At 46.9% G+C, this 14,339-nt stretch overlaps 1 protein-coding gene across 1 annotated transcript in view; it reads right to left on the bottom strand.

The window, feature by feature from the left end:
* USH2A (usherin) overlaps positions 1-14,339 on the bottom strand; it is a 1,400,924-nt gene that overhangs the window by 226,894 nt on the left and 1,159,691 nt on the right. Inside the window, exon 61 of the mRNA XM_073628975.1 lies at positions 3,066-3,228. Within this exon, the coding sequence (XP_073485076.1) occupies positions 3,066-3,228 (163 nt within the window). The remainder of the gene's footprint in view (positions 1-3,065; positions 3,229-14,339) is intronic.

The following is a 14,339-nucleotide window of genomic DNA, read 5'->3' as shown; positions in this document are numbered from 1 at the left end:
TCTTCAAAACTTTAAAAAAAATGAATTTGTTTTTTTTTAAAGAGTGTATTGCATTGTGACAGCTGAAGCCTGCTGGCCTCAGCTGTCAACGTGCCTCTTTCGAGATAAAATTCGGTAACGGCTGAAGACAATCTTTTGCGATCACAAGAACTGGTTCCCAGTTGTCAGTGTTGCTGTTAGTGATATTGCTATCTTAGGGCCCTTTCACACGGGCCTTCCGATCAGGTTCGCCTGTCAGTTTTTCAGGCGGACCTAATCGGACACTCCATTCAACCCTATGGAGCGGCGGATGTCAGCGGTGACATGTCCGCTGTCACCTATCGTTATCCAATCCAATCCTGTCCGCCAAATCCAGCTGGATGGTGACCTTATTTTCCATCTGTCGGATGGGATTGGATGAAAACGAACAGGCGGTCCATTTTTATCCAATCTCCCCATAGAGGTGAGCGGGGCTCTGACAAGTCCTTCTCAGCACAGTAAGTGGAGACGGACCTGTCATCTGCCTGCTCAGCGGGGATCAAGGGATCGATCCCACGCTAAGAAAACTTGAGTCTGCCGGGCGAATCGCCCGTGTGAATGGACCCTTAAGCTGGCCATACATTGGTAGGATTCTGTTAAAAAAATGTCATTTTAAGAAGGACCGTTTGGTTTTCTAATCATTGATGTGTCAAATTAATGCTCCTTTTTCAACCGCAGTGACAAGAAATATTGATGGAGCAGGATGAAAAACAAACAAATCTATACCAATATTCACAGGAGAAGTAGGGCCAAAAGAGCTTTGGCCCTTCTTCTCCTTTAGCATTCTTAGCATGGGGACCTGTGCTGAAGGATGTTAACCTACATATTGCATTTGGGAACTGGTAAAAGACAGTTTGTCAAACTCAAAAAACCTTAAAAGAGAAGTATGGGGAAAAAATTTCCCATAACCATACTGGCCTAGGTGGATGCAGCATTGGTCCTCCGTTGCCTTTGCACTGAGAACCGAGCAGAGAGCTGCTGCCTGTCAATCAGCAGCTCTCCTGCTCTGTTCCTCCACGCTCATTGGAGCGCTGAGCTGTGGAGGGGCGGGGAGCGGCCATCTCAGCGGATCACTGAGAAGCTGAAATGGCCATCAGTCCAGACACCTGGCGGATCCAGATTCCCAGAGTCGGGATGATGCGGTGCCTGGACTGATTCCTGTGACGTCAGCAGAGAGTGGACTTCAGGCCGCCCTCTGCTGAAGACGGGACACAGGAGTGCAAAACGAATTGCACTCATGTGACCCTTAAGAGAAGCCAACCGAGCTCAGGGTGGATGTCACCTAATTGAACCAGATGAAGGCAAACACTCATTGTCTTGCCTACAGTATAGGACGTCATTATGTTAGCTGTTGTAACCATTTCTCTTTCTTTTGGGCTGCACACTATCTCAGAATAGCAAATAATCCTGTTTAAGCTGTGTTTTTGACTCATTCTGCACTGCTACCATACTTCCAATGAACGTTCATTAAAAAAAGAGGAAATGGAAGCATTTTGGGGACAACATATGGAGAAGAGCATCCACTTTCCCCTTTGTGGCAGCATTGCTGGAGAGATTTGACATCTACTTATATTCATTCAGCAGCAGCACAATACTGTTTATTGTAAATTTTATGTATATAATTGTGTGCATTTCTTTTTTCTTACCCAGTTTCTTAGTACCCTGTTTGTTCAATAAACTTTTAGACCCCTTTCACACTGGAGGCGTTTTTCAGGCACTACAGCGCTAAAAATAGCGCCTGAAAAAAGCCTCAGCTGAAAACCCATTGTGAAAGCCTTGTGCTTTCACACTGGATCGCTGCGCTGGCAGGGCGTCACAAAAAGTCCTGCCAGCAGCTTCTTTGCAGCGGTGTAGGAGTGGAGAATACACCGCTCCTATACCACTCCTTCAAAGCTCCTGCCCATTGAAAGCAATGGGGCAGCGCCGCCATACCATGGCATTTTGCAGGTGGATTTAACCCCTCTTTGGCCGCTAGCGTGGGGTTAAAACCGCCCCTCTAGCGGCCGAATAGCGCCGCTTTACCGCCCGGGGCAGCTCAGTGTGAAAGGGGTCTAAAAGCGGTCATAAACATTAAACATTAAAGAGGAACTGCAGTCTACTCACATAATTTGTAACATCTTTGCCATTCTGAAGCTTCCCTCCAACCACTTTGCATATTATTTTATATATACTATAATTCTGTACTTGCCAAATATGCTGCAAAAATCTCCCTCCACTGAGTCTGGCTGCAATCATTTTAACTGTGGGCAGCTGAAGCTTCTGCCTGTTCACTTCCTGAATTTACACAGAGGCACACCTCCAGCTCTGCAGCTCTCATTGACCCTCTTATGACTCACCCCCCCCCTCCCTTCCTGGAAAACTCTCATGATGTCATAAGCCTAGGCTTTTTTCCAGACAAGAAACAGGAAGTGGGCTGTATAAGGTATTTACTGGCAGAAAAAAATGTTTTACTATCAAAAGTTAAAACAACAAGGGCAGAAGATTTAATAGATGGAAAGTTGAAAAAATGACTGGAGTTCCACTTTAAATATGAACAAAGCATATCATTCTATAGTGTGTACTTGTCTCAATTAAAAGCACTAAGTGTAATTTCGGTCTACTGCTTCATTCCTCTACTATCAGCATGAATCACTTCTGACAAGTTTTCCTGACACCAATGTGATTAACAGCTTCAGCTCTGTTCCTGTGTGCTGTATGAAGGGGGTGTGTCCCTTCCCTCCAATCAGCTCTCAGAGCTCTCCTCACGGAGCTCTGCAGAGTGTAACTTCAGATCCCCACCCCCAGTTTTCCGAATTCTCAGACAAGCTGTATAAATCCTGGACTTTGAATGGATGTAGAGAAGAGAAGACAGCAGATAAACTGGTACAACCTATGGTAAAGGATTTGTTTCATCTCTGTGTATCACATACAGTAAGGCTAGTCACTTCACTGTGCATATGTTAGGGTTTACAACCACTTTAAAGCTTTAAATACAGTATGGCTTACTGGAAAATAGAATGACAAAAACTTCTATAAAAGGCACACACTTTCCAGGAGCATAATATTACCTGTGGATTGTGTATCCAGTTATTATCCCATTAGGTTTTTTAGGCACAGTCCATGCAATCTTCACAGCTTTTTCTCCATCTGAAACCAACATGGGTGGATTGAGACCCTCAGGCTCTGCCTCAATAGTTTCTACAAGTACTGGATGGCTAACACCGCAACTACCTGGAGGGAAAAATAAATGCTATTAAATACTGATAGATACCAAAATAGAAACAAAGGGGGTTATTTACTAAAGGCAAATCCACTTTGCACTACAAGTACAAAGTGCACTTGAAATTGCACTGAAAGTGCACTTGGAAGTGCAGTCGCTGTAAATCCGAGGGGGACATGCAAGGAAAGTTAAAAACAGCATTTTAGCTTGCACAAGATTGGATAATAAAATCAGCAGAGCTTCCCCTCATTTCAGATCTACCCCTCAGATTTACAGCGACTGCACTTCCAAGTGCACTTTCAGTGCAATTTCAAGTGTACTTTGCACTTGTAGTGCAAAGTGGATTTGCCTTTCGTAAATAACCCCCAAAGTGTTATGCCGCGTACACACGAGCGGACTTTCTATCCTACTTGGTCCGGCACACTTTCCGACGGACTTTGTCCGCCAGGTGCGCCGGACTTTAAAACGAACGGACTTGCCCACACACGCCGGGATTTTCCGGCGGGCTAAGTCCGCCCGTCTTTCCGACGGACTTTCGCCGGAGTTCCGGCGGACTTTCAGAATGAACGGACTTGCCCACACACGGACAAGTCCGTTCATTTTAAACGTGACTCAGGTGCGACGGGACTAGAGAAGGATGTCAATCTTGCCGCTTTTATCGGCGAGATTGACACCTTGCTAGCCCCGTCGCGGGGCATACCAGGCCCTTAGGTCTGGTATGGATTATAAAGGGGAACCCCGCTACGCCGAAAAAACGGCGTGGGGTCCCCCTAAAATCCATACCAGACCCCGATCCGAGCACGCAGCCTGGCCGGTCAGGAAAGGGGGTGGGGACGAGCGAGCGGCCCCCCCCCTCCTGAACCGTACCAGGCCGCATGCCCTCAACATGGGGGGTGGGTGCTTTGGGGGAGGGGGGCGCCCTGCGCCCCCCCCCCCCAAAGCACCTTGTCCCCATGTTGATGAGGACAAGGGCCTCTTCCCGACAACCCTGGCCGTTAGTTGTCGGGGTCTGCGGGCGGGGGCTTATCGGAATCTGGGAGCCCCCTTTAATAAGGGGGCCCCCAGATCCCGGCCCCCCACCCTATGTAAATGAGTATGGGGTACATGGTACCCCTACCCATTTACCTAGGAAAAAAGTGTAAGTAATAAAACACACTACACAGGTTTTTAAAATATTTTATTAAACAGCTCCGGGGGGGGGATCTTCCTCCGGCTTCGGGGGTCTTCTTCCGGCTTCGGGGGTCCCTCCGCTTCATCTTCTCCCGGCGTCCGGTTGGTTCTTCTCCGCTCTCCGGCCTCTTCTCCCGGTGTCGCAGGTCTTCGGCCGGCCCCTCCGCTCTCTTCATGTAGCTCTATTGCGAGCGGAGGTCCGGACTTCTTGGCTTCTTGGCTTCTTGGCTTCTCTTCTCTTCTCTTCCCCCAGATGTTGACACGACGCTCTCTCCGGCTGGACTGGTCTCTGAGGGCTGCGTTGTGACTTATATAGGCGGAGACCCCGCCCCCATATGATGTCACAGTCCCTGGGCATGCTGGGACTGTGACGTTTTAGGGGGCGTGGTCGGGGGGCGTGGTCGACCACGCCCCCTAAAACGTCACAGTCCCAGCATGCCCAGGGACTGTGACATCATATGGGGGCGGGGTCTCCGCCTATATAAGTCACAACGCAGCCCTCAGAGACCAGTCCAGCCGGAGAGAGCGTCGTGTCAACATCTGGGGGAAGAGAAGAGAAGAGAAGCCAAGAAGCCAAGAAGCCAAGAAGTCCGGACCTCCGCTCGCAATAGAGCTACATGAAGAGAGCGGAGGGGCCGGCCGAAGACCTGCGACACCGGGAGAAGAGGCCGGAGAGCGGAGAAGAACCAACCGGACGCCGGGAGAAGATGAAGCGGAGGGACCCCCGAAGCCGGAAGAAGACCCCCGAAGCCGGAGGAAGATCCCCCCCCGGAGCTGTTTAATAAAATATTTTAAAAACCTGTGTAGTGTGTTTTATTACTTACACTTTTTTCCTAGGTAAATGGGTAGGGGTACCATGTACCCCATACTCATTTACATAGGGTGGGGGGCCGGGATCTGGGGGCCCCCTTATTAAAGGGGGCTCCCAGATTCCGATAAGCCCCCGCCCGCAGACCCCGACAACCAACGGCCAGGGTTGTCGGGAAGAGGCCCTTGTCCTCATCAACATGGGGACAAGGTGCTTTGGGGGGGGGGGGCGCAGGGCGCCCCCCTCCCCCAAAGCACCCACCCCCCATGTTGAGGGCATGCGGCCTGGTACGGTTCAGGAGGGGGGGGGCCGCTCGCTCGTCCCCACCCCCTTTCCTGACCGGCCAGGCTGCGTGCTCGGATCGGGGTCTGGTATGGATTTTAGGGGGACCCCACGCCGTTTTTTCGGCGTAGCGGGGTTCCCCTTTATAATCCATACCAGACCTAAGGGCCTGGTATGCCCCGCGCTCGCCGCAATAGGAAGATTTGTTTTTCCTATTGCAGCGAGCGCGAGATGCAATACCATCCCCTCGTGTCGTATTTGGTCCGTCGGACCAGCCTACACACGAGCGGGCTTTCCGTCGGACCAGCACACACACGAGCGGACTTTCCGCCCGAAACTGAGTCCGACGGAAAGATTTTAAACATGTTTAAAATCTAGGTCCGGCGGGCTTTTGGGAAGAAGTCCGCCGGAAAAGTCCGCCGCCGCCCACACACGGGCGGATTGTCCGGCACACTCTGGTCCGCCGGACCAAGTATGCCGGAAAGTCCGACCGTGTGTACGCGGCATAATTCTTTTAGTTTATATATTAGATGTTTTCTATAGAAAACTAAATGTTTAATTTGCCCTTCATGCAGTACTTGTGCTGAAGAGGCTGAAAGCTGGCTTGACTATTATGCATGCTGACTTTAAAGCTGAACTCTGGGCACAAAAACATAAATTTAAATATATTCCTCAATAGCTGCATAGAATGTAAATTCACGTTGTGTGCAACAAATGCCTTTACAAACCCAGAAATTAAATTGTAAATGTAGTAGTGTGCCCTGATATAGCCTGTGCAGAGAGCAGAGCTGTTGGAGGGGGGCAACAGGCCCCACCCACTACAGGCTTCCTGCAGAAAACTACAGGAGGGGGCGGAGACAAGACCAGTCACCCTGCACAAGGAGAGAGAGCAGCAACGACTGGTCTTTTATTACAGAAAGCGCCTGCACAGAAGTAAAGTTTCACACTGGTTTACTGCATGTATTATCAATCAACTATGTTTACTCTTTCTCATAATGACAACAGAAATTACACAAATGACCCTGATTAAAAGTTTACATACCCTGGTGATTTTGGCCTAATAACATGCACACAAGTTGACACAAAAGGGTTTGAATGGCTATCAAAGGTAACCATCCTCACCTGTGATCTGTTTGCTTGTAATTAGTATGTATGTATAAAAGGTCAGTGTGTTTCTGGACTCCTGACAGACCCTTGCATGTTTCATCCAGTGCTGCACTGACGTTTCTGGATTTTGGGGGGAAAGCAAAACAAAGGATCTGCAGGAAAAGGTAGTTGAACTGTATAAAACAGGTATATAAAAATATATCCAAGGAATTGAGAATGCCAATGAGCAGTGTTCAAACTCTAATCAAGAAGTGGAAAATTAGGGGTTCTGTTGAAACCAAACCAGGGTTATGTAGACCAACTAAAATTTCAGCCACAACTGCCAGGAAAATTGTTCAGGATGCAAAGAAAAACCCACAAAAAACTTCAGGTGAAATACAGGACTCTCTGAAAACATGTGGTGTGGCTGTTTCAAGATGCACAATAAGGAGGCACTTGAAGAAAGATGGGCTGCATGATCGAGTCGCCAGAAGAAAGCCATTACTATGTAAATGCTACAAGGTATCCCACTTACAATACGTAAAACAGCACAGAGACAAGCCTCAAACCTTCTGGCACAAAGTCATTTGGAGTGATGAGACCAAAATTGAGCTTTTTGGCCACAACCATAAACGCTACATTTGAAGAGGAGTCAACAAGGCCTATGATGAAAAGCACGGAGGTGGATCACTGATGTTTTGGGGATGTGTGAGCTACAAAGGCACTGGAAATTTGGTCAAAATTGTTGGCAAGATGAATGCAGTATGTTATCAAAAAATACTGGAGGAACATTTAGATTCATCAGCCAGGAAGCTGCGCATGGGACGTACTTGGACATTCCAACATGACAATGATCCAAAACACAAGGCCAAGTCGACCTGTCATTGGCTACAGCAGAATAAAATTAAGCTTCTGGAGTGGCGATCTCAGTCTCCTGACCTCAATATCATTGAGCCTCTCTGGGGAGATCTCAAACGTGCAGTTCATGCAAAACAGCCCAAGAATTTACAGGAACTGGAGGCTTGTTGCCAAGAGGAATGGGCAGCTTTACCATTTGAGAAGATAAAGAGGCTCATCCACAAATACCACAAAAGACTTCAAGCTGTCCTTAATGTTAAAGGGGCAATACATGGTATTATGAACTGGGGTATGTAAACTTTTGATCAGGGTCATTTGGGTAGTTTATGTTACCATTGATTTAAAAAGAATAAACATAGTTGATTCATAATAAATGGCTTCAGCCAAACACTAACCATGAGTGAAAGAAAAGTTTTTGTGTTATCATTCATATTCTCTGAAAAATGGCCAAGAAATCATAAATTCTGCCAGGGTATGTAAACTTATGAGCACAACTGTACATACAGTGTGTGTGTGTGTATATATATATATATATATATATATATATATATATACACTGCCTTGAAAAATAATAATTCATACCCCTTGAACCCCTCCACATTTTGTCATGTTACAAATATATTTTGTTGGGATTTAATGTGATAGACCAACACAAAGCGGCACATAATTGTGGAAAAGTGGAAGGAAAATGATAAATGGTTTTCAATTTTTTTACAAATAAATATCCGAAAAGTGTGGCGTGCATTTGTTTTCAGCCCCCTTTACTCTGATACCCCTAACTAGGACCTAGTGGAACCAGTTGCCTTCAGAAGTCACCTAATTACCAAATAGAGTCCACCTGTGTGTCATTTAATCTCAGTATAAATACAGCTGTTCTGTGAACCCCTTAGAGGTTTGTTAGAGAACCATAGTGAACAAACAGCTTCATGAAGGCCAAGGTACACACCAGACAGGTCAGGGATAAAGTTGTGAATAAGTTTAAAGCAGGGTTAGGTTATAAAAAAATATCCCAAGCTTTGAACATCTCATGGAACACTGTTCAATCCATCACCCGAAAATGGAAAGATTATGGCACAACTGCAAACCTACCAAGACATGGCCATCCACCTAAACTGGCAGGCCAGGGAAGGAAAGCATTCATCAGAGAAGCAGCCAAGAGGACCATGGTAACTCTGGAGAAATCCACAGCTCAGGTGGGAGAATATGTCCACCGGGCAACTATTAGTCGTGCACTCTACAAATCAGGCCTTTATGGAAGAGTGGCAAAGCCATTGTTGAAAGAAAGTCATAAGAAGTCCCATTTGCAGTTTGTGAGAAACCATGTGGGGGACACAGCAAACATGTGGAAGAAGGTGCTCTGGTCAGGTGAGACCAAAATTGAACTTTTTGGCCTAAAAGCAAAATGCTATGTGATGCAGAAAACTAACACTGTACATCACCCTGAACACACCTTCCCCACAGTGAAACATGGTGGTGGCAGCATCATGTTGTGGGGATGCTTTTCTTTAGCAGGGACGGGGAAGCTGGTCAGAGTCGATGCATATGCGTCCGCAGAACTTTTTTGAGGGGGGGGGCATCATTTTAAGGTCACTAATGCTCCGCCCCTTTTCAACGATGCCACTTCCCATTTTCTCTACATGTGTACATTCTGCTTCTCCCGGACACCTTCACTTACTCTCCTGATGCCGCCCAGTTTCAAAAAGACCGCGGCTGATCCTTGAAGGCTGGCCACACCCCCTTCCCTTATTCCTGCCCAATCACTGCCTTTCTCCTCACAGAAGGCACCGTTACATAGCAGAGAGTGCCCAATAGTTAAGCTGCGGGGTGGAGGGAGGGATCTGTGCTGTGCCCACATGATTGATGTTGTTACAGACAGCGATCCTGCCCGGCCAAGCAGCCTAATTTAGAAGGGGACATACAGTGGGGCAAGGGATAACCTGAGCTTCACCACTCCACTTTTGGGCGGCGCTGGCCGGATATACATCTTCTCGACTCTCTCTACACAGTGGGGTAGGGACTGGAGGCGGAGCCGAGCGGCCGAGTGAGTGACTCTGAGTCAGATCATGTCAGGGAGCAGTAGCAGTCAGCAGATTCAGAAAAAAGTCTGCGGCAGACCGCTCAGCTCACGGACAAACACTTTTCTTGTGCGGACACCTTGCTGAATCCAGGGGGGGCACTTGACCCCCCTTGCCCCCTGCTGCGGACGCCCATGAGTCGATGGGAAGATGGATGGAGCCAAATGCAGGGCAATCTTAGAAGAAAACCTGTTAGTCTGCAAAAGACTTGACTAGGTGGAGTTTCACCTTCCAGTAGGACAATGATCCTAAACATACAGCCAGAGCTACAATGGAATGGAAAGCATTTCATGTGTTAGAATGGCCCAGTTAAAGTCCAGACCTAAATCCAATTGAAAATCTGTGGCAAGACTTGAAAATTGCTGTTCACACAACGCTCTCCATCCAATCTGACAGAGCTTGAGTTATTTTGCAAAGAAGAATGGGCAAAAATGTCACTCTCTAGATGTGCAAAGCTGGTAGAGACATCCCCCAAAAGACTTGCAGCTGTAATTGCAGTGAAAGGTGGTTCTACAAAGTATTGACTCAGGGGGGCTAAATACAAATGCATGCCACACTTATTGTTCAAAGCTTGGGATATTTTTTTATAACCCAACCCTGCTTTAAACTTCTCTTAAACTTTATCTCTGACCTGTCTGGTGTGTTCCTTGACCTTCATGGTGCTGTTTGTTCACTAAGGTTCTTGAACAAACCTCTGAGGGCTTCACAGAACAGCTGTATTTATACTAAGATTAAATTAAACACAGGAGGACTCTATTTGCTGATTAGGTGACTTCCGAAGGCAATTGGTTCCACTAGATTTTAGTTAGGGGCAGGGCAGTCATCAGAGATTGTGGGGCCCCTTAGACAGCTTTAGGCCTGGGCCCCCCCGGGCCTGACCACCAACATTCCCCAGGGCCTGCCCACTGACTGTCCCACCGAATTCGCCCACTAGCCATTCCACCAAGTCCTTCAGTGCACACACTTTTATTTTAACGTTCATACAAAAATATATTTTGCCCTAAAGGGACATCCCAATCCAGCAGCTGTATGCTCGCAGCCCCCCTCACACCTGTACGCTCACAGCCCCCCTCACACCTGTATGCTCGCAGCCTCCCTCACACCTATACACTCTCAGTCCCCTCACACCTGTACGCTTGCAGCCCCCCACACACCTCTATGCTCACACCCCACCCCCCTCACATTTGTATGCTCTCAGCCCCCCTCACATCTGTACGCTCTCAGCCCCCCTCACACCTGTATGCTCTCAGCCCCCCTCACACCTGTACGCTCTCATCCCCCCTCACACCTGTACACTCGCACCCCACCCCCCTCACACCTGTATGCTCTCAGCCCCCCTCACACCTGTACGCTCTCAGCCCCTCTCACACCTGTATGCTCTCAGCCCCTCTCACACCTGTATGCTCTCAGCCCCCCTCACACCTGTACGCTCTCAGCCCCCCTCACACCTGTATGCTTCCAGCCCCCCCTCACACCTGTACGCTCTCAGCCCCCCTCACACCTCTATGCTTCCAGCCCCCCCTCACACCTGTACGCTCTCAGCCCCCCCTCACACCTGTACGCGCTCAGCCCCTCTCACACCTGTACACTCCCAGCCCCCCCTCACACCTGTACGCTCCCAGCCCTCCCTTCAAACTTGTATGCTCTCAGCCCCCCTCACACCTGTATGCTCTTAGCCCCCCTCACATCTGTACACTCCCAGCCCCCCTCACACCTATATGGTCTCAGCCCCCTCACATGTATATATATGACACACAGACAGGCATGCACACAGACACACACATATGTACACATACACAGACATACACAACACTCACTTGTACAAAAGCCCTTACTTGTAAGGTGGTGTTCCTGGTCCCAGCTCTTGTGCAGCGCACACGAGGGGTGCACATGCAGGAATTTGCCAGAAGTGGCAGCAAAGAGCCCGATGTGAGCTCAATCACACAGAGCAGCTGCTGACTCACACTCCTACAGAAATCCAGTGCAGTCACAGAGCTCCCCTGCACCAGCCCCTGCCTTCTCCCATCTGGCCGTGCCTGTCCAGACACTCGGGCCCCTTACAGGTGAATGGGCTGTACCCCCCTGATGGCGGCCCTGGTTAGGGGTATCAGAGTAAAGGGGGCTGAATACAAATGCACGCCACACTTCTCAGATATTTATTTGCAAATAATGTTGAAAACCATTTATCATTTTTCTTCCACTTCACAATTATGTGCCGTTTTGTGTTGGTCAATCACATAAAATCCCAATCAAATACATTTACGTCTTTGGTTGTAACATGACAAATTTAGGAAAATTTCAAGGGGTGTGAATACTTTTTCAATGTACTGTACACCTATATTACCAAAAGTATTGGGATGTCTGCCTTTACACGTGCATGAACTTTAACCACTTCAGCCCTGGAAGGATTTGCCCCCTTCCTGATTAGGCCATTTTTTGTGAAATGGCACTGCGTTGATTTAACTGACAATTGCGCGGTTGTGCAACCTTGTACCCAAACAAAATTGTCCTTTTTTCCCCACAAATAGAGCTTTCTTTTGGTGGTATTTGATCACCTCTGCGGTTTTTAGTTTTTGTGCTATAAACAAAAAAATACCGACAATTAAAAAAAAAAAAAACACAATATTTTGTACTTTTTGCTATTATAAATTAAAAAATAACTAATTTCTTCATCAGTTTAGGCCGATATATATTCTTCTACATATTTTTGGTAAAAAAAATCGCAATAAGCGTATATTGATTGGTTTGCGCAAAAGTTATAGCGTCTACAAAATAGGGGATAGATTTATGTCATTTTTATTTATTTATTTTTTTTAACTAGTAATAGTGGCGATCTGCGTTTGTTAACAGGACTGCGTCTTTGCGGCAGACAGATCGGACACTTTTGACACTACTTTGGGACCATTGACATTTATACAGTGATTAGAGCTAAAAATAGCCACTGTGACATCTTAAAGGTGCATCGTACAGCTACGGCGATTTGCACAGCCATGCCAACCTGCCGCAGTATAACTGCGGTGGCTGTTGGCTAGCGGTTAACGGCATCCCAGTCTTAGTCCGTAGGGTTTAATATTGAGTTGGCCCACCCTTTGCAGCTATAACAGCTTCAACTCTTCTGGGAAGGCTGTCCACAAGGTTTAGGAGTGTGTCTATGAGAATGTATGACCATTCTTCCAGAAGCACATTTGTGAGGTCAGGCACTATGTGGACAAGAAGGCCTGGCTCGCAGTCTCTGCTCTAATTCATCCCAAAGGTGTTCTATCGGGTTGAGGTCAGGACTCTGTGCAGGCCAGTCAAGTTCCTCCACCCCAAACTCACTCATCCATGTCTTTATGTACCTAGCTTTGCGCACTGGTCCAAATTATTTGGTGGGGGGGGGATTATGATGTGGGATTGTTTTTCAGGGGTTGGGTTTGGCCCCTTAGTTCCAGTGAAGGGAACTCCTAAGGCGTCAGCATACCAAGACATTTCGGACAATGTCATGCTCCCAATTTTGTGGGAACAGTTTGGGGATGGCCCCTTCCTGTTCCAACATGACTGCGCTCCATTGCACAAAGGTCCATAAAGATATGAGCTAGTTTGGGTTGGAAGAACTGGACTGGCCTGCACAGAGTTCTGACGTCAACCCAAAAGAACACCTTTTGTGATGAATTAGAGCGGAGACTGTGAGCCAGGCCTTCTCGTCCACATCAGTGCCTGACCTCACAAATGCACTTCAGGAAGAATGGTCAAACATTCCCCATAGACAGACACACTCCTAAACCTTTTGGACAGCCTTCCCAGTCACTGTGCTATTTGTTATGTATACTATATAATTTCATTTTAGGGGTTTAAAAACATAACTATTATATATTGAGTATTCCCATCAACTGAATGAATATCGGTTCATTTTTCTTTGGATGCATTTGTTTTCAAGTGGACAGAAAGCAAAAAAGCTTGGCATTTTTATTGTATTTTTACTAATTGTTTTTAAACATCACTATAAGAACAATTAGACCTTTAATTTCTAATTTAATATCATTAGACAGCCCTAATTATCACGTCTCACAGTAAGATGGATTATTTTCAAAATAATTTATCAGCTTTCCAGCAGCTATTGGCTGGACTGATATGGATGCATAACTGACAATGGTAACTCCTCTGGCACAGAGAACTGGAACTAATCAACAGAAGCTGGTAGAAGCAATTAACACAATGAGCTTGGCCAACTTAGATACTTTAAAGAAAGCTTTGAGATGGTTTAGGTAGGTCAAAGCAATTTGTGTGGGTTTGCTTTAAATTATATTTTATGCCAAAACCTTTTTTTTTTTAGTTTTGGGTAGTATTAGGAAAAAGGTTTTTTGCTTTCTATGTCACAATGGTGAGTCTTTTTTTTTTTTTACTTCCCGTCTCAAAACACAACAAAAAGTGAGAGGAGATATTCCCAAAGTAAGGGAAAACCTCTCTAAAGCCCAGTACACACTAATGCCGTGTACACACGATTGCACATTCCGACATCAAAATCCATGTTTTTTTCCAACAGATGTTGGCTCAAACTTGTCTTGCATACACACGGTCGCACAAATCTTGTTGGAAATTCTGAACGTCAAGAACGCGGTGACGTACAACACGTACGATGAGCCGAGAAAAATGAAGTTCAATAGCCAGTGTGGCTCTTCTGCTTGATTCCGAGCATGCCTGGAACTTTGTGCGTCGGAATTGTGTACACACGATCGGAATTTACGAGAACGGATTTTGTTGTCGGAAAATTGGAGATCCAGATCTCAAATTCCGACAGAAAATGTCCGATGGAGCCTACACACGGTCGGAATTTCCGACAACAGGCTCCCATCGAACATTTCCC

This window comes from Aquarana catesbeiana, linkage group LG04 (genome assembly GCF_042186555.1).
Source record: "Aquarana catesbeiana isolate 2022-GZ linkage group LG04, ASM4218655v1, whole genome shotgun sequence".
Classification (NCBI taxonomy): domain Eukaryota; kingdom Metazoa; phylum Chordata; class Amphibia; order Anura; family Ranidae; genus Aquarana; species Aquarana catesbeiana.
This window is presented reverse-complemented; position numbering and strand designations above follow the sequence as displayed.